Below are 21,394 nucleotides of genomic sequence, written 5' to 3'. Positions count from 1 at the left end.
AGCTATTTGGACCATTAAAAAAAACTCACATGCAATTATATTTTCATGCAATTTGGGTGCATAGATCCTGAGAAATCAGTACCCAGAACAACCAACTCTGGCCGTAATAACGGCCTTGATACGCCTGGGCATTGAGCCAAACAGAGCTTGGATGCCGTGTACAGGTACAGCTGCCCATGCAGCTTCAACACGATACCACAGTTCATCAAGAGTAGTGACTGGCGTATTGTGACGAGCCATTTGTCGGCCACCGTTGACCAGACATTTTAGGTTGGTGAGAGACCCGGAGAATGTGCTGGCCAGGGCAGCAGTCGAACATTTTCTGTATCCAGAAAGGCCCGTACACGACCTGCGGTCGTGCATTATCCTGCTGAAATGTAGGATTTCGCAGGGATCGAATGAAGGGTAGGGCCACGGGTCGTAACACATCTGAAATGTAGCGTCCACTGTTCTAAGTGCCGTCAATGCGAACAAGAGATGACCGAGACGTGTAACCAATGGCACCCCCACACGCCGGGTGATACGCCAGTATGACGATTACGAATACACGCTTCCAATGTGCCTTCACCGCGATGTCGCCAAACACGGATGCGACCAAAATGATGCTGTAAACAGAACCTGGATTCATCCGGAAAAATGACGTTTTGCCATTCGTGCACCCAGGTACGTCGTTGAGTACACCATAGCAGGCGCTCCTGTCTGTGATGCAGCGTCAAGGGTAACCGCAGCCGTGGTCTCCGAGCTGATAGTCCATGCTGCTGCAAACGTCTTCGAACTGTTTGTGCAGATGGTTGTTGTCTTGCAAGTGTCCCCATCTGCTGACTCAGGGATCGAGACGTGGCTGCACGATCCGGTACAGCCATGCGGATAAGATGCCTCTCATCTCGACTGCTAGTGATACGTGGCCGTTGGGATCCAGCTCGGCGTTCCGTATTACCCTCCTGAACCTACCGATTCCATATTCTGCTAACAGTCATTGGATCTCGACCAATGCGAGCTGTAGCAATGTCTCGATACGATAAACCGCAATCGCGATAGGCTACAATCCGACCTTTATCAAAGTCGGAAACGCGATGGTACGCATTTCTCCTCTTTACACGAGACGTCACAATAACGTTTCACCAGGCAACGCCGATCAACTGCTGTTTGTGTATGAGAAACCGGTTGGAAACTTTCCTCATGTCAGCACGCTGTAGGTGTCGCCACCGGCGCCAGCCTTGTGTGAATGCTCTGAAAATCGTTTGCATATCACAGCATCTTCTACCTGTCGGTTAAATTTCGCGCCTGTAGCACGTCATCTTGGTGGTGTAGCAATTGTAATGGCCAGTAGTGTGTGTGTGCTCTTGTGGCTGCTTCCTTGCGTTTCCACGTCACAGTCATACCAGCAAAAATCGAGTTGGACAGTTTGGGGAGCGCTGCAATGTCCCTGATGGCTATGTCCAGTAGCTCTTCTTACCGGTTCATTCTGCCGTTTGGCCTTCTCTACTGACAACACATTACTCCGCGCGTCGTGCTATACCGGTGGGTCTGTCTCTGTTGACATCTAGTGGTCAATTCCGCATTGCAAATGCGTGTTATGTTCAGTCAATGAGATCCATTGTCGACATTAGGATCTGTCTACACGAATGGTAACAGAAAGGAAGACATCGAAGCAATTCAGAGGCGGGCTGCTAGATTTGTTATCGGTGGGTTCGATCAACAACAGAGTGTTACGTAGGTGCTTTCGTGTAGACGATTGGGAATCAGTCGAGGAAGGCGACCTTAATTTCGCGAGGCATTGTTACGAAAATTTAGAGAACCTACATTTGAGGCCGACTGCAGAACGATTCACTGCCGCCAATGTACATTTCGCGTAAAGATAATGACGACAAGGGAAATTACATTGATGATCCAAAGAAACTGGTAAACCTGCCTAATTGCTACGGTCTCAGGTTCGAATCCTGCCTCGGGCATGGATGTGTGTGATGTCCTTAGGTTGGTTAGGTTTAAGTAGAGTTCTAGTTGACTGATGACATCAGATGTTAAGTCCCATAGTGCTCAGAGCCATCTGAACCATTTTGAAACCTGCCTAATATCGTGAGGGCCACCGCGAGCGCGCAGAAGTGCCGCAGTATGACACGGCATGGACTCGACTAATGACTGAAGTCGTGCTGGAGGGCACTGACACCATGAACCCCACAAATCAGTAAGAGAATGAGGCGGTTGAGATCTTTTGAACAGCACTTTGCAAGGCATGACCAGATATGCTCAATAATGTGCACGTCTGTGGAGTTCGGTAGACATCGGAAGTGTTTTAACTCAGAAGGATGTGCTGACGCCACTCTGTAGCAATTCTGGACGTGTGGGGTGTCGAATTGTCCTGCTTGAATTGCCGAAGTCCGTCGGAATGCACAATGGACATGTATGGATGCGGGTGATCAGACAGAATGGTTACGTACGTGTCACCTGTGAGACTCATATCTAGACGTATCAGGAGTCCAATGTCACTCCAACTGCACACGCCCCACACCATTACAGAGCCTCCACCAGCTTAAACAGTCCCCTGCTGACATGCGGGGTCCATGGATTCATGGGGTTGTCTCCACACCCGATCACGTCCATCCACTCGATACGATTTGAAACGAGACAGGCAACATGTTCTAGTCATGGACAGTCCAATATCGGCGTTGACGGGCCCTGAATAGGAAAGGTTTGTGTCGGGCAGTCATCAAGGGTACACGAGTGGGCCTTCGGCTCCGAAAACCCATGTCGATGATGTTTCATTGAAAGGTTCGCACGCTGACACATGTTGATGGCCCAGCATTGAAATCTGCAGCAATATCCGGAAGGGTTGCACTTGTGTCAGGTTGAACGATTTTCTTCAATCGTCGTTGGCCCCGTTCTTGGACAATCTTTTTCCTGCCACAGCGGTGTCGGAGATTTGATGTATTATCGAACTCCTGATACTCACGAAAGACTCGTGAAATGTTCATACCGGAAAATCCCCACTTCATCGCTACCTCGGAGATGCTGTGTCTATCACCTGTGGGCCCACTGTAGCTAGAAGTTCAGACTCACTTAAATCTTTATAACCTGCCATTGTAGCAGCAGTAAATCATCTAACAACTACGCCAGACACTTGTTGTATTATATAGACGTTGCCGACCGCAGCGCCGTATTCTGCCTGTTTACATATATCTGTAAATGAAAATACATGCCTATATCAGTGTCTTTGGTGCTTCATTGTAGATTCATTACCAGTAGCGTTCGATCAACGTGCGAGTATTACGTAGATGCTTCGTGAAGACGAATGGGAATCCAATGAGGGAAGGCGACCTTCTATACACAAGCCACTAATATGAAACTTTAGAGAACCGACATTTGAGACCGATTGCAGAACGATTCTACTGCTGCCGACGTACATTTTGCGTAAAGATCTTGAAGATACGGGAATATAGGTATCATACGGAGGCATACAGGTAGTGATTTTTCCGTCGCTCCATTTGCATATGGAACACAAATGAAATGATTAGTAGTGTGACAAGGTACCCTCTACGCTGCAAGCTTGTGGAGTATGTATCTGGCTGAAATTGTAGAAGTAGTTGCGGAATATGGAATATAGACACTTTCGATGAAGTGGCAAAGTCGTTCGTACTGACGGCATCCGGAGTTCTTTATAGTCGAGAAAATCTTATTGCTGTTACAGAGGCGGAACGCGGTGTGCTGGACGAGGTGTACAGAGTCTCTTGGCGAGAAGCCACAGACGGGGATAGAGACGATGGCAGTGGCGTGCTGCTGACGAGGTACTCGACCGGTGCTTACTCTCGCAGCCGGCCCGGCCGCAGTAAAGATAATGCCGGCAGCGGTGGCGGCCGTGGAAAGATGCGCTGGCCGAGTCCGCCTTCAATCGATAACCGGAGAGCGCAGTAAGGCAGGCGGCAGCGCCTGCGGGGCAGGCAGCCCACTCGACAGCCGTGCTGTGTCAGTAGCGGCCCGGACCTTGCAGGCGCACACCTAAACTGGTCAAGGCTCCGGATGTCACACTGGCCTAGGCATGCAAGTCTACAACAAGGGCATATCCATCCCGAGGTGACCTTGCGCTTCTGGCAGAACTGCTAAACCTGTAGCTCTTATGCCCCCTACAAAACAACTATCTTTCCCCACAGATTTAGCAAATTTTACGATAGGCGATAGTGCGTGAAGAGTTTGACAGAGCAATGAAAGACCTAAGCCGAAACAAAGCCCCGGGAGTACACAACATTCCATTAGAACTACTGACAGCCTTGGGAGAGCTAGGCCTAACAAAACTCTACCGTATGGTGAGCAAGATGTATGAGACACGCGAAATACCCTCAGACTTAAAGAAGAATATGATAATTCCAATCCCAAAGAAAGCAGGTGTTGACAGATATGAAAATTACCGAACTATCAGTTTAATAAGTCACCGCTGCAAAATACTAACACGAAATCTTTACAGACGAATGGAAAAACTGGTAGAAGCCGACCTCGGGGAAGATCAGTCTGGATTCCGTAGAAATGATGGAACACGTGAGGCAATAATGACCCTATGACTCAACCTAGAAAATAGATAAAGGAAAGGCAAACCTACTTTTCTAGTATTTGTAGACTTAGAGAAAGCTTTTGACAATGTTGACTGGAATACTCTCAAACTCTGAAGGTGGCAGGGGTAAAATACAGGGAGCGAAACGCATTTACAATTTGTACAGTTCCCAGATGGCAGTTATAAGAGTCAAGGGCAGGAAAGGGAAGCAGTGGTTTGGAAGGGAGTGAGACAGGGTTGTAGCCTCTCCCCGATGTTATTCAATCTGTGTATTGAGCAAGCAGTAAAGGAAACAAAAGAAAAATTCGGAGTAGTAATTAAAATCCATGGAGAAGAAATAAAAACTTTGACGTTCGCCGATGACATTGTAATTGTGGTGTGCGTACTGTAAGACCTTCGGTACACACACCATCAGATTATTTGACTTGTCTCTCCAACGAAGTAGGCGAGTCTCAGCAATATGTCTCATGGTCTTATCGTGGCGTGTTTATCTTCTGCCGTTAAGTCAGACGATAGAAATGCCACTTGCACGCTTAGAGTAGCAGATTGACGGTGACCAACTTAAAACAGAACTTGATTAATTTTCACACACATTTATTACAATAATAAAAACATAGATATTACGTAACTTGATTCTGGATGCTGTTTACAATTGAAAATCTGAAGTTCCTTTGGTCTTGGTGCGTTTATCTTATTCTCACATATCTCTGATACTTGACAATGTGTCTATACATTTCTCTTCGTGGCTATGTACAGGAATATGATAATCTTATTAGGCGCAGACTGAACTTGACTATAGACTGGTACAGACTAATGCAGACTGGTACAGACTGGTGCAGACAAATGCAGACTAATGCAGACTGACTAATCGGAGGTCTGTACACTCGTTATAATACCTCGAGCGTTCAGGCATCACTGCGCGAGTGTGATCCGCGAGGGGAAAAGGTTCTACGTTAGCAGCGATCTCATTGGCTGCGTGACATATTAATACGCGGATCGGCGGAAGCAGAGTTTGGTCCGTCTCTAAGACAGCGCCATCTCGTAGTGCGGAGACGGACGAGCGCTGCGCCTGCGCTTTTGTGCTTAGCGGGGCGCGCTATAGTGGGAAAGTTGTGTACGCGCTGACTACGCGGAACTATGTACACAGCAGTAATTCTGTCAGAGACAGCAAAGGATTTGGTGTTGGTGGTGGTTAGTGTTTAACGTCCCGTCGACAACGAGATCATTAGAGACGGATCTTATGCTCGGGTTAGGGAAGGATTGGGAAAGAAATCGGCCGTGCCCTTTCAAAGGAACCATCCTGGCATTTGCCTGAAGCGATTTAGGGAAATCACAGAAAACCTAAATCAGGATGGCTGGAGACGGGATTGAACCGTCGTCCTCCCGAATGCGAGTCCAGTGTGCGAACCACTGCGCCACCTCGCTCGGTGCAAAGGACTTGGAAGAACAGTTGAACGCAATGGACAGTGTCTTGAAAGGAGGATATAAGATGAACATCAACAAAAGCGAAAGGAAGATAATGAATTGTTAACTCAGGTGATGCTCCGGGGGTTAGGAAATGAGACACTTAAAGTAGTAAAGGAGTTTTGCTATTTGGGGAGCAAAATAACTGATGATGGTCAAAGTAGAGAGGATATAAAATGTAGACTGGCAATGGCAAGGAAAGCGTTCCTGAAGAAGTGAAATATGTTAACATCGAGTATAGATTTAAGTGTCAGGAAGTTGTTTCTGAAAGTATTTGTATGGAGTGCAGCCATGTATGGAAGTGAAACATGGACGATAAATAGTTTGGACAAGAAGAGAATAGAAGCTTTCGAAATGTGGTGCTACAGAAGAATGCTAAAGACTAGATGGGTAGATCACACAACTAATGAGGAGGTATTGAATAGAATTGGGGAGAAGAGGAGTTTGTGGCACAACTTGACTAGAAGAAGGGATCGGTTGGTAGGACATGTTCTGAGGCATTAATGTATCACCAATTTAGTACTGGAGGGCAGCGTGGAGGGTAAAAATCGTAGGGGGGGGGGGGGGGCGAGGACAAAGAGATGAATACACTAAACAGATTCAGAACGATGTAGGTTGCAGTAAGTACTGGGAGATGAAGAAGCTTGCACAGGATAGAGTAGCATGGAGAGATGCATCAAACCAGTCTCTGGACTGAAGACCGCTACAACGATAGGCATCCGGCATGTTATGCAACACTTTTTTCCTGAAAGTAGGTTGGTTTCATTCAGGATTGCAATACGCCATATTATTCGCTATCCTTTTGGCTACAAAATACTTCTTTTCTACTTAATATTCGTTGAATACAACAGCCTTACGCCACCTTGCTGTGAAGGCCTGTATGCTCACATGGCACCACTCTACTGATCGACGTCGGAGTCAATGCCTCGCTAGATCAATAACCCCGTCATCCATGTACTGCTCCCTGCGGGCTGCATCCTTCATTGTACCGGACAGACCGAAGTCGCAAGTGCGAGATCCGGGCTGTACGGTGAATGAGAAAGATCAGTGGAATGATGTTTTGTGAGCTACTCCCGGGTTGCGCAGGCTTATGCAAGGCCTTGCTTTGAGATGGGAAAGAGGAATTTCGTTGGAATAAGATGGCGATGAACACGCTGATGTTGTTTCTTCAATTTCCTGAGGGTACCACAATACAACTCAGCGTTGATCGCTTTTTTTTTTCTTTATTGTGATTTCATGCCCCTGCCCCATATGGGCAGGGGAGGGCTGTCAGCAGCACAATCAGCCGCTCTTCAGCCGAGTGACATGACAACTAAAACAAGAATAAAATAATACATACATAAGGAGGTAAATAAAGGGGAACATAAAACAGAGTAAGGGGAGTAAATGGAGGTAAAAATACACTGACATGTAGACGTTCATTGGGGACAGTTAAAAAAGTCACCAGAAAGTTAAAAAACACAGTTGGCGATTCTTAAAACACAGTATTAAACAGATTCTTAAAACACAGTATTAAAAACACTCCGAAACAACACACTTAAAACCCACGTGGAGCACACACGACGAAGAATAAAACTACCAGGCGGGACCTGCCGAGGGAAAGGTCAGTTGATCGCTGCACCATGAGGGAGGGCATCAAAGAGAATACCCCTTCAGAGAAGACGGTCGCAATGACTTTACCATCTGAGGGTGCGGCTTTGAACATTTTCTTCAGAGGAAAGGTGGTGTGGCGTCTTGCCGTTTAGTTTCCGTTTCGAACCGATGAATCCATAATGTAGCGCCTGTGACGATGTTTGACAAAAAATTGTCACGGTCTGCCTAGTAATGCGTAAGAGGGCGTTTGAAAAGTCTGTGCAAAGTCCGAGAGATGGCACCATTGGCGCGTATCGAGGACATGTTTACATCTTTTGAAAGAACGCGCACCACTTTCAACCATATTGGACTATTTATTTGTTTTTGGCATTCATGTGAATCAAGGAAGTCGAGTGATTGTCAAAAAATGGACGAAAAAATTTCATGTGGTGATTAAACATTACTTTATGAAAGGCAAAACGCCTCAGGAGACTAAAGAGAAGCTTAATAAACATTGCAGTGACTCTGCGCCTTCGATCAGAACAGTTAATAAATGGTTTCAAAATTTTTGGAGTGGCCACATGGGCACAAGTTATGCTGAATATTCTGGACACCCTGTGGAGGTTACGACTCCAGAAATCATTGGGAAAATCCATGATATGGTGATGGATGACAGAAGAGTTAAGGTGCGTAGATTCCTAGTGCTGTGGGCATCTCAAATGAATGGGTACATAATATTTTGCATAAACATTTGGACATGAGAAAGCTATCCGCAAGATGGGTTCCGCGATTGCTCACGCTGACCGAAAACGTAATCGTGTGAAGTGTTGCAAGGATGGTTTGGAGCTGTTCAGGAAGAATCCGCAGGACTTTAAGGGTCGTTTCGTCACTGTGGATGAAACATGGATACATTACTATACTCCTGAGACCAAACAACAATCTAAACAATGGGTTACCAAGGGAGAATCTGCACCAAAAAAGGCGAAGACTGTTCCTTCGCCCAGAAAGGTGGACTGTCTACGATTCGACTGTCTGGAAAAGGGTAAAACTATTACAGGTGCAAATTATTCATCGTTACTGGACAGTTTGAAAACATAGCTGCAAGAAAAACACCGGCGATTGGACGCAAAAAAGTCCTTTCCCATCTTGACAATGCACCAGTGCACACCTCAGCAGTTGTGGTCATAAAATTAATGGAAATAGGGTTCCAACTCGTTTCACATCCCCCCTGTTCTCCAGACTTTACTCCCTCTTATGACTGTTTGTCCCCCAATTTGAAGAAATGGCTGGCGGGACAAAGCTTTTATTCAAACGAGGAGGTGATTGCAGCAGCTAATAGCTATTTTGCAGACTTGGACAACTGCTATTACTCGGAAGGGATCAACAAATTAGAACAGCGTTGGATGAAGTGCATATGTCTAAAAGGAGACTATTCGAAAAAAAAGGTTTACCCCATACGCGTAAGTAGTTTTTAGTATATATATTATACTAGACTTTTCACAAGCCCCTCGTAAGCAATTCCGCACAGACGATCCTTCGTTGCTGTTTATGGTCTTCCCTTATGCGGCGAGGAATCCAGCGGGCCCACACGTTTGACTACCCCAACAGCAGGGCGAATGTGTCAGCAATACCAACAGAGACGTCCAGTTGTGAAGCGAGGAGATTGATCTGTCCGTCACCTCGAATGAGAGTGTCCGCACGTTCCGGCAGGTCGGACAGGTTTGCGCGACTTTGTTGCGATGATTACAGACGCCTCGCCCTGCGACTCCACGTGCTTTTTTGGTCACTGCCAGATCTCCGTAGACATCGTGCAAGTGTCTATGCATATCTGCGATGCTTTGGTTTTCCGCCAAAGGAAACTCAATGACAGCTGTCTGCCTGGAACGCACCTCCGTTCAAACGCTATTTTGCAGGTGACGTATAGCGCCGCCACCTATTGTAACTTTACGAGACTTTATGCGCTGAATCAGCTGTTGCGAACCATATATATGAAACAGGCCATCCCCTTAATAGCATAGAAGATAACGCAGAAATATTGCATGTAGAAAAGAAAGGGAGGAAACTTGATTTAAAAGCAATATTCTAAATGCACAAGATAATTTTAAAGAAATGAGATTTTTTAGCGGGTTTTTAGAATTATTTTAGGGTAGGTATGCGACTTTAAACTTGTAGCATGTCACTGACGGAGTTGCGAGAGGCTAACGATGGCAGACCAATACAATAAGGAAATAAGCGCCCAATAGCATAGCGTTACCGTCAATCACACGGCTGTAACCACGCCACAACACCTAGGCACGTCAGTCCACAACAGCTCCCGAGCCGGCACAGCGCGACAGCATACTTGGTAGCTATGGGACGGCCATCGACTTGTGTCAACAACTTCAATGTAAGACGAGGATCCACAGTCCAATGTACTTTGAATTCTGTTTTACTCTATGGACTTCCCAACTATTTGTGATGGTATTTTGTCTTTTTAGTCCGTTTAATTTCATGACATAGACTTTACAACCTGATGATGAGAGCATTGTCTCTTGGAACGCGTTGTTAAAATATACACTCCTGGAAATTGAAATAAGAACACCGTGAATTCATTGTCCCAGGAAGGGGAAACTTTATTGACACATTCCTCGGGTCAGATACATCACATGATCACTCTGACAGAACCACAGGCACATAGACACAGGCAACAGAGCATGCACAATGTCGGCACTAGTACAGTGTATATCCACCTTTCGCAGCAATGCAGGCTGCTATTCTCCCATGGAGACGATCGTAGAGATGCTGGATGTAGTCCTGTGGAACGGCTTGCCATGCTATTTCCACCTGGCGCCTCAGTTGGACCAGCGTTCGTGCTGGACGTGCAGACCGCGTGAGACGACGCTTCATCCAGTCCCAAACATGCTCAATGGGGGACAGATCCGGAGATCTTGCTGGCCAGGGTAGTTGACTTACACCTTCTAGAGCACGTTGGGTGGCACGGGATACATGCGGACGTGCATTGTCCTGTTGGAACAGCAAGTTCCCTTGCCGGTCTAGGAATGGTAGAACGATGGGTTCGATGACGGTTTGGATGTACCGTGCACTATTCGGTGTCCCCTCGACGATCACCAGTGGTGTACGGCCAGTGTAGGGGATCGCTCCCCACACCATGATGCCGGGTGTTGGCCCTGTGTGCCTCGGTCGTATGCAGTCCTGATTGTGGCGCTCACCTGCACGGCGCCAAACACGCATACGACCATCATTGGCACCAAGGCAGAAGCGACTCTCATCGCTGAAGACGACACGTCTCCATTTGTCCCTCCATTCACGCCTGTCGCGACAGCACTGGAGGCGGGCTGCACGATGTTGGGGCGTGAGCGGAAGACAGCCTAACGGTGTGCGGGACCGTAGCCCAGCTTCATGGAGACGGTTGCGAATGGTCCTCGCCGATACCCCAGAAGCAACAGTGTTCCTAATTTGCTGGGAAGTGGCGGTGCGGTCTCCTACGGCACTGCGTAGGATCCTACGGTCTTGGCGTGCATCCGTACGTCGCTGCGGTCCGGTCCCAGGTCGACGGGCACGTGCACCTTCCGCCGACCACTGGCGACAACATCGATGTACTGTGGAGACCTCACGCCCCACGTGTTGAGCAATTCGGCGGTACGTCCACCCGGCCTCCCGCATGCCCACTATACGCCCTCGCTCAAAGTCCGTCAACTGCACATACGGTTCACGTCCACGCTGTCGCGGCATGCTACCAGTGTTAAAGACTGCGATGGAGCTCCGTATGCAACGGCAAACTGGCTGACACTGACGGCGGCGGTGCACAAATGCTGCGCAGCTAGCGCCATTCGATGGCCAACACCGCGATTCCTGGAGTGTCCGCTGTGCCGTGCGTGTGACCATTGCTTGTACAGCCCTCTCGCAGTGTCCGGAGCAAGTATGGTGGGTCTGACACACCGGTGTCAATGTGTTCTTTTTTCCATTTCCAGGAGTGTATGTATAAGAATCGCTGTTGAATGCTAACAGTGATAACCAGACTCAGGAAGATTTACTAACATGGGAACAGGAATTATTTGTTTCGGCGGAGAAGAGAGTTTTTGATCTCGTGATACTTTCTGACCCTCACATCTTTCATTGGTACCACGGACGAGGCACCTAATAGTCTGGATACACATCTACCTCCATGCCAGAGCGACAAATGGTAAACAGTAGACACACGTAGGGTTCAAAAGAAGTGTCGAATATTTTGAGAGGTGGTAGTAAGCATCAGAACATGAAAAAGAGCCCAGTAAACACAGATTCTAAAATGCATACTTTAGGAGCTATGAGCCCTTATTCATCTTTGCTACCATAAAAGATCTCTTCCACTGGACAAGTGTTCATACCTCCTAAGATATACACTGTGAGGTTACAAAAGTAATGGCATACCTCCTAAAGTCTTCTGTCCGGCATACTGCTGCTACTCGACGTGGCGTGGGCTCAACAACTCGTTGGTAGTTCCCTGCAGAACTAATGGGTCGTGCCGCCTTTACAGCCGTCCATAACTGCGAAAGTGTTGCCGATGCAGGATTTTGTCCACAAACTAACCTTTGGATTACGAGGTGCGATAATAAAGTAATGAGACTGATTTTCTTTGCAAGATGTGGCAACCCTGCAGGCTTGCGTAGGCACAATATCTTTGACCTTGGTCTATAAGCTGCTTCTAGTCCAAGCGGCACATCGATGCAACTGCTCAGTCGTGAGTTGTGCTGTAATAAGTTGACACGTGTTTGTGTCTCTCGTCACGGAAATGGAACCGCATAACATTGCGCAACGGTACGCCATTTCTTTTTGCGTTAAATTGGGTGAAAACGCGACGACAACTTACGTTAACCTTCAGAAGGCTTTTGGACGGGAGTTTATGTCAAGAGCTCAAGCTTTTTTTTTTTTTTTGCATAAAATGTTTAATGAAGGCAAAATGAATGTTGAAGATGAAGACCGCAGTGGACGACCATCAACCTCACGGACAGATGTCAACTTGGCCAGGGTGCGTGAACTCGTACGATCTGATCTGTGGAAATGATTGTAGAAGAACTGAACATCAATTGAGAAACGGTTTGTCTAATAATAACAGAACATCTTCATCACGATAATGCGCCATCCCGTACTGCTCTGTCAGTACAGCAATTTTTAATCTCAAAACAAATTTGAGTACTGCCACAGCCACCTTATTTACCAGATATCGCTCTGTGCGACTTTTTTCTGTTTCCAAGAGTCAAAACGGCGATAAAGGGACACCATTTTCAAGCAACACAACATGTCCAAAAAACTGCGACAAGAGTCTTGGAAGAAATTACAGAATATGAGTTCCAGAAATGTTACCACAATGGCAGAAGCGCTGGAAAAAGTGTGTGCAATCAGAAGGGAATTACTTTGAAGGAGACAACAATAAACTTGACTAAAACGGTAAGCAACATTTTTCTTTCACACCAATCTCAATACTTTATTGTTGCACCTCGTATGTCGCATAGAAGTTCGACGGGACTCATGTCGGGTGGTCTGGGTGGCCAAATCATTCGCTCAGAGTCCAGAATGTTCTTCCATTTGGTCCAGTGATATCGCACATTGCCATTCATTACAATTCCATCGTTGTTTGGGAATATGAAGCCGATGAATGACTGCATTGGTGTCCAAGTAGCCAGACATAACCATTTCCAGTCAGTTATCAGTTCCGTTGGACCAGGGGTCCCAACCCATTCCACGTAAACACAGCCCACACCGTTATGGAGCCACTTTCTGCTTGCACAGCGCCTACTTGATAACTTGGGTCCGTGTCTTCATGGAGTCTGCCCCACATTCGAACCAAATCATCAGCTCTTACCAACTGAAATCGGAACTCATCCGACTAGACACAGTTCTCCAGTCGTCTAAGATCCAACCGATATAACTATAAACCCACGAGAGGCGCTGCAGACGATGCTGTGCTGTTAGCAAAGGTACAATTTCCGTCAATGATCGGTTCCGTTGGACCAGAGCACCCAGCCCAGTCCTTGTAAATACAGCCCACATCTTTATGGAGCCACCACCAGCTTGCACAGTGCCTTGTTGACATCTTGGGTCCATGGCTTCGTGTGGTGTGCGCCACACTCGAACCCTACCACCAGCTCTTAACAGCTAAAATCGGGACTCATCTGACCAGACCTGGTTTCCCAGTCCTCTAGTGTCCAACCGATATGGTCATGAGCCCAGGAGAGGATCTGCAAATCGGGACTCATCTGACCAGACTTGGTTTCCCAGTCGTCTAGCGTCCAACCGATATGGTCACGAGCTTAGGAGAGCATCTGCAGGCGATGTGGTGTTAGCACAGGCCACAGTCCACTAACGCCAAATTTCGCCGTACTGTGCTGACGGATACGTTCGTCGCACGTCTCACATTGATTTCTGCAGTTATTTCACGCAGTGTTCCCTGTCTGTTAGCATTGAGAAGCTCTACACAAACATCGTTGTTGTCAGTTGGGAAGTGAAGGCCGTCGGCCACTGCGTTGTTCGTGGTGGAAGGTAGTGCCTGAAGTACGGAATTCTTGGCACACTCTTGCGACTCTGGATCTAGGAATACTGAATTCCCTTACGTCTCAAACCTGTCCACATCAATCAATTGACAACAAGTGACAACGACATTTGGGTCCCGGAATTCAGAATTCCACTACGTCGGAAACCTTTCCACATGAACCAACTGACTACAAATGAAGCCGGTCGCGGTGGTCTAGCGGTTCTAGGCGCTCAGTCTGGAGCCGTGCGACTGCTACGGTCGCAGGTTCGAATCCTGCCTTGGGCATGGATGTGTGTGATGTCCTTAGGTTAGTTAGGTTTAATATAGTTCTAAGTTCTAGGGGACTGATGACCATAGATGTTAAGTCCAATAGTGCTCAGAGCCATTTGAACCATTTGAACTACAAATGAAACTCCGCCAATGGTTCAAAAATGGTTCAAATGGCTCTGAGCACTATGGGACTTATCTTCTGAGGTCATCATTCCCCTATAACTTAAAACTACTTAAACCTAACTAACCTAAGGACATCAAATACATCCATGCCCGAGGCAGAATTCGAAACTGCGACGGTAGCGGTCAAACTCCGCCAATGCACTGCCCTTTGATACCTCGTTTACGCGATGGTACCATCATATGTATATGTGAATATCACTATCCAATGACTTTTGTAGCCTCAGTGTATTTTAGAGTCTATGTACCTTGACTTTTTTCTTGTAGTGAAGGTTATGATCACCTTTCAATATATTCGACAAATTTTTTTAACACCCTGTATATCCCCCCCCCCTCCTACCCACTTATCTCTCTCTCTCTCTCTCTCTCTCTCTCTCTCTCTCTCTCCCCATCGGTTCCTAGTGAACCAGGTAGCTACGGCATTGGTAACACACTATATTCGCATTCGGCAGGTCCTAATCGCCGCCAGGCCACTCAAATTGAAGTTTTCAATACAGGCTGTACAGGGAGGCAGGCGCTACTCACGTATATGTGGTCCCGCTTGTAGCGCATGTGCAGGTTGGCGATGAAGCTGTCTTCGGTCAGAGGATCGAGGAGCACGGAGTCCCAGGCGCCCACCTCGTGCTCCAGACTCAGGACGTCCATACCAGCCTGCAACAACACGACAACACCAAACGTCACAACACAACACCAAGCATCACAACGCTGCACAACACCAAACACCACAGCGCAAGAAATCGGCACATCACAGCATACTGATAGCACCGGAGATACACCTACTAACTAAAATACACTTCGTCTTCCACATTCCAGTAATGCCCCATAGTACAGCCAGGATCTTTTCAGCCAAACAGCACACAAGTTGCTAGTTGGGCAGAGGGAGCTCCACTTGCGAATATTTTGGGGGGAAATGAAAATTAATACACCTGCTGCAGTCTCTTTTGCATTTAATTTATTTACGCAGAAGTTTCAGTGTTCCATTACACAATCTGCCTGCCACTTAACACTGGGACGAATTCAAACTCGTGTGCAGTCATAATAGGAACCTGTGTCCGTACACTGGATTTCTTCCAATTTTCGTAGGTGAAGAACCCTGAAGACAGTGTAATGGAATAGCGTTGTAACCGGTAGCGTAAATAGATTAAATGGAGAAGAAACTGCTGCAGGGTTATTAATTTTCACTTCGTATTGAACAGACGAAGTCCCTGTAACTTTCTACTACAACCATGGAAACAAAAGTTTTGCATCACCTCGGTTCCGAGAGTTCCGGAACCTGTACAGAACATTGGAATAGAGATCAACATAAACATCATTTTGCCGCGCGGGTTTAGCCGAGCGGTCTAGGGCGCTGCAGTCATGGACTGTACGGCTGATCCCGGCGGAGGTTCGAGTGCTTCCTCGGGCATGGGTGTGTGTGTTTGTCCTTAGGATAATTTACGTTAAGTAGTGTGTAAGCTTAGGGACCGATGACCTTAGCAGTTAAGTCCTATAAGATTTCACACACATTTGAACATATGAACCATCATTTCCACCCTTTTTATTGCTCATGAATAGTTTACACAAGTATCATGTAGTTAAACAATTCAATCAATAGCGTCAGCCATGACGAATAGGTGCAGGTAAGAGTCTCATAACATGTCATAAACAGTAAACACACAAAAAATCAGTTTATACAAATATTCACATAAAATCCTTTCAATAGTTCAATAAACAAGTAGAACTCCTCAGAGTAGTTGACAGTTCCAACAGTAGCACCCAGCAATGATCAACAGGTGCAAATAGCAGTCTCATAACATTTCATCAGCAGTATTTAAACAGCTTCAACAGTGGCACCCAAAAATGGCGAGCAGGCGCAGACACCAACAAGTGACATTATCTCAGTAGAAGCAGTCCATTAGTGGCACCCAGTAATGTTGAGAAGGTGCTGACACCAACAAGTGACATCATTTCAGTACATTATCTCAGTAGAAGCAGTCCATAAGTGGCACCCAGTAATGTTGAACAGGTGCAGACACCAACAAGTGACATCATTTCAGTAGAAGCAGTTCCACCAGTGGCACCCAGCAATGTTGAGCAGGTGCAGACACCAACAAGTGACATTATTTCAGTAGAAGCAGTTCATCAGTGGCACCTAGCAATGTTGAGCAGGTGCAGACACCAACAAGTGACATTATTTCAGTAGAAACAGTCCCATCAGTGGCACCCAGTAATGTTGAGCAGGTGCAGACACCAACAAGTGACATTATTTCAGTAGAAGCAGTTCCATCAGTGGCACCCAGCAATGTTGAACAGGTGCAGGTAACAGTCCAAAATATTCACTATCACTAATTAGCCAGTTCATCAGAGTTCAGTAGCACAAATTAAACATCTCCTAGTGGCACCCATCATGTTGAACAAGTGCACATAACAGTCCATAATATTCACTATCACTAATTAGACAGTTCATCAGAGTTCATTAGCACAAATTAAACATTTCTAAGTGGCACCCATTAATGTTGAACAGGTGCAGGCATGAACAACAGTTTGAATGCACACACAATTGCTTTTACAAAATTATTCTCAATGCTCTTACACTAAACATACAAATTATAATAAACACACAATTGATATCAGATAATTGTCGTATTATATATTACAAATACACAAATATCAGTAAACCTATAATCTTTATGGGTGTCAGTGCAAGCCACAACAAACAAGTAAAATAATATTTAGGAGATAGGTCGGTACCAATTATTTAGGATCAGGAAAGGAAAACACCCAAAACACACTCATTCACCTTTCATCCACATTAAGTACTACTGTGTAATTGAATAGTGTTAACTGTGTAAATGCAATTCTGTCAAAGATTTGATGTTCGACATGTGTATCAAGTGGTAGAGGCAGCAGTGTGTAACAGTCAATAATAGTTAGTCTACGTCATAGTCATCATGTCAAGACCAATGTTTGCCAAGCCAAATCAAATGTACGGTTGCTGAACAACTGTCAGTGTGCCAAGATATGCAATTACTTCCTCTCTCCAAAGAAAATATATATACTGCTTATTGATTTAACAAAGTGTGTGTGTAGACAATCATCTTTCCACTTGAGTGTTCTAGTCTGCTATCTTCATCCTCCTTGTTCCATATAAACCAACAAAAAAAATATGCTCCTCACTTACTTTACCTCTTATCCACCAAAACTCCAATAATCATCAGCATCACATAATCTGAAATACTTCAATAATACCTCTTACGTCGATACATATAAACCTTATCATCAATATCATTTACCTTACCTCTTGTCCACCAAAATTCCAATAATCATCAACTTCACACAATCTCAATACCTCAATAATACATCTTCAATACGTCGATACATATAAACCTTATTACCAATGTCATTTCCCTTCCATAACAACTCTTTCCTCTAGTCAGTCTCCTCGAACAAGTACAGATAAAATCCTAGTGCAAACTTCAATTCATCATCCCATGCAATCCGAAGACACAATGTCCACACACAACCTCTGTGTAGTCCACCTGAGCCAAATCTTCTACTCATTATGAATTATAAAATACATTTTGGTTACCTTGTCCATCATAAAATAAAAGAAATGCATACATGACCTCCAACAGCCTTCAGTTTGAATAACTTTCAGTAAGTAGGTGCGAGTATGTAGTATGAAAGATCACATAAGATTCTGAATGAATAAATCGTAATATTTCACAGTGTGTACACCACTTCAAGAATCATGGCAAAACAGAAGCAAAAATGTGGAGTATTTCTTGCGTCAAGTGTCACTTACTATTTCAGTTGCTCACGAAGAATGCAGTGTAATAACTGTCAATGGTCTAAACCTAGTGTTGGTATTTCATGTCGTTAGCTTCCTTTCTATTAGCATAAATTTATACAGCTTCCATAAAACCTCCAGCTCGTGTGACATCTATGAAGTTTATTGTACTAATGTCGTTCGTCGAATTATAGCAGCTCATTTTCTTATGTTAAAAATATAAGGCACTAAGCGTAAGCAAAACATGCAATAGCGAGTAAATATACCAGTAGAGAACACAATGTCAACAAGTGGATGCAGCACAATCCCTACAACGAGGCTCTGCCAAGCAAACAATCTATAATTAATACCATAGTGTGACCTAAACTCCATGTTCGTGCACCATATATCAGCATTTCTATATACCAAATTAAAGAGTAGTTATGACAACAAAACAGAAATGTGTAAATATGCAATCCATACGCAAAGCAGCAAATATGTCTCTTACATAATAAACAGGTCACTATCATCATATCAGCATAAGCAAATAAATGTTCATATGTAATCTTAATAAGTAAACATGAAGGCGCAAGCAGATAAATCACAAAGTGTAACCTCCATACATAACCATATCAGCACAACTAATCAGGTGACAATTATAATTGAAATAAATAAGCACAGCAGACACATAATTAAAAAAAATGTGACATCAGTGAGAAAGCAGTGCAGCCAAGCGATGCATAATATACATAATTAACAACCCTGTTCATTAATCAATCATTGTCAAAATCAGTTAACACAAATTATAAATCACGTAATCGCGAGCAGCAAATTACGTATAAAGTACGTACCTAAGGGGAAATATGTTACCTGAAAAATAAACTCAATTAACAGTTACCTTTTTAGTTTATTAGTTTCTTCTTCGAAATTACATTCTTCCTGAAAATTTCGCGATAGCAAGTCCTCTTAACGTCGGACACACACAGAATTTACCTGAAGTTCTTAAATATTTTATACAACTGTAACCTAAAAATACTGAACGTTAATAACATAATTTATCAAGTCACTATAGCATTATACTGAATTTATTCGGAGAAATTACGCTGTGTATTTGTTTACGGCTGTCAGTGTATTAGCACTGAGCGCTCGATCAGCTGTAGGCGCGTGACGTAGGAAGCAATTGTTTGCGGTCAACGACTGCCTTGTGCGGCGCGCAGACTTGACTGTTGCTTTGAGTATGTGCCGCCGCCGGAACACGGCGCGGTATCCTTGTATTCTCTGCGTGTTTACATGTAACTATTAGTCTCTCAAAAGTATGTCATTCCACAAAAATTTTAACGTTCGATATGTGATGTATTCCCTTAGAGCGCCGAGATTTAAGAGTTTCTACTTCGACAGCGTTATCATGAATAATTTTGCGAATCCTATATGGACCGTTATAAAGCAGAAAAAATTTGCGACACAAGCCCTTTCCTTTGTGAGACAAACGGTGAGACTTAATTAACACCTTTTGACCAACTGACAAGATTTTTAAACGACCAGGACGTTTAGCTGATTTCTCTCTTCTAGCAGCCGCAGATGCAATATTTTGCAGAGCCAGGTTCACAACTTCAGAATGCCGCAGTTTCCGTGTAGGTGGAAAAGGAACGATTTCAGAAATGCGATTTGTCGGTGCTTTGTTTTTTAATATCAATATAGGCGGTAAAGAAGTTGAATCATTAGGGAGTTCATTCAGAATGTTTTGAAAAATATGAAGATACTGATACCAAGTTCTGTGATTCTGATGACAATAAAGTCGACACAATTTATTAATTTCCTTCATCCATCTCTCTGAAGCGTTAGATTGAGGGTGAAAAAGTGAAATGAAAATTGGTTTAATCTTACGACGCCGTAGAGTGCGAAGCCAAATTTTAGAGCGAAACTGTGATCCATTATCTGATATAACTTTATCAATATGACCTACTTCTTTAAGAAAATGTTTGATGAAAGCATTAGATACTGAACGAGCTGTTGCTTTGCGTAAAGGTGTAAAACACACATATTTTGATGTCAATTCCACTGCTACCAAAATGTACGCAAAACCATTAGTAGAACGAACCACTGGACCGAACAAATCGACTGCAGCCATGTCCTTTAATTTCGCTGGAATGATAGGAAACAACGGTGCTCTGTGTGAAATAGTTGGCGGCTTAGCCTTTTGACATAATTTGCATTTGGCAAGAACAGATCGAATACGTTTTTCCATATTACTGAAGTAGTAATTTTCTCGTAATTTATGAAAGCATTTTCTGGGACAAAAGTGTGCATAACTGAAATGTGTGTACCAAATCAATTTATTGACCCACTCATCAGGAATACAAACTAACCAGAGTTGTCGACCGATTTTCGTTTAAAAAGAATATCATTGCGAACTAAATAATACTGTCTAATCGCTACGCTTTCCTTTATCCTCCACTTCTCCTTAATGTCCTTCCAGATTGGATCCTTATTGTGCTCCTTAGCGATGTCCTGGAGCGAAGACGAAATAAAATTTTCAAACGCAACACCTTGAATATACATCAAACAATAATTGTTTTCTTTGCAGTCCTCTTCAGCACTTTGTTCCAAACCCATAGGTGCACGTGATAAAGCATCAGCAATAATATTTGAAGAACCCTGTATGTAAACAATACTAAAGTCAAATTCCTGTAGATACAGCGCCCATCGTGACAATCTTCCATGAGTTAATTTCCTTGACATAAGAAATTCCAGAGCTCGATGATCGGTGTAAACCTTAGTATGTCTGCCATACAGAAATATGCGAAATTTTGTGAAAGCCCATACAACAGCCAAAGCTTCAAGTTCCGTAATCGAATAATTCTTTTCTGATTTAGAGAGAACACGACTTCCAAATGCTATAGTTTTCTGTACTACAACGCCGTCTTCTTCTATCTCTTGAAATAAGTAGGCCTTTGTATGATGAGTCCGTCGCCAAACAAAAATCTTTAGATAAATCCGGGTGTGAAAGAAGTGGAGCAGCAACTAAAGCATCACGAAGTTGTTCAAATTCTGATTGAGCTTCCTCATCCCAACACCAATTAGATTTCTTTCCAGACAGTTCACATAAACG

General features: G+C 44.6%; 1 protein-coding gene across 1 annotated transcript in view; it reads right to left on the bottom strand.

The window, feature by feature from the left end:
- LOC126428433 (unconventional myosin-Ib) overlaps positions 1 to 21,394 on the bottom strand; it is an 852,237-nt gene that overhangs the window by 488,243 nt on the left and 342,600 nt on the right. Inside the window, exon 2 of the mRNA XM_050090358.1 lies at positions 15,063 to 15,188. Within this exon, the coding sequence (XP_049946315.1) occupies positions 15,063 to 15,182 (120 nt within the window). The 5' untranslated portion in view covers positions 15,183 to 15,188. The remainder of the gene's footprint in view (positions 1 to 15,062; positions 15,189 to 21,394) is intronic.

Source organism: Schistocerca serialis, chromosome 12 (genome assembly GCF_023864345.2).
Source record: "Schistocerca serialis cubense isolate TAMUIC-IGC-003099 chromosome 12, iqSchSeri2.2, whole genome shotgun sequence".
NCBI classification, from domain to species: domain Eukaryota; kingdom Metazoa; phylum Arthropoda; class Insecta; order Orthoptera; family Acrididae; genus Schistocerca; species Schistocerca serialis.
This window is presented reverse-complemented; position numbering and strand designations above follow the sequence as displayed.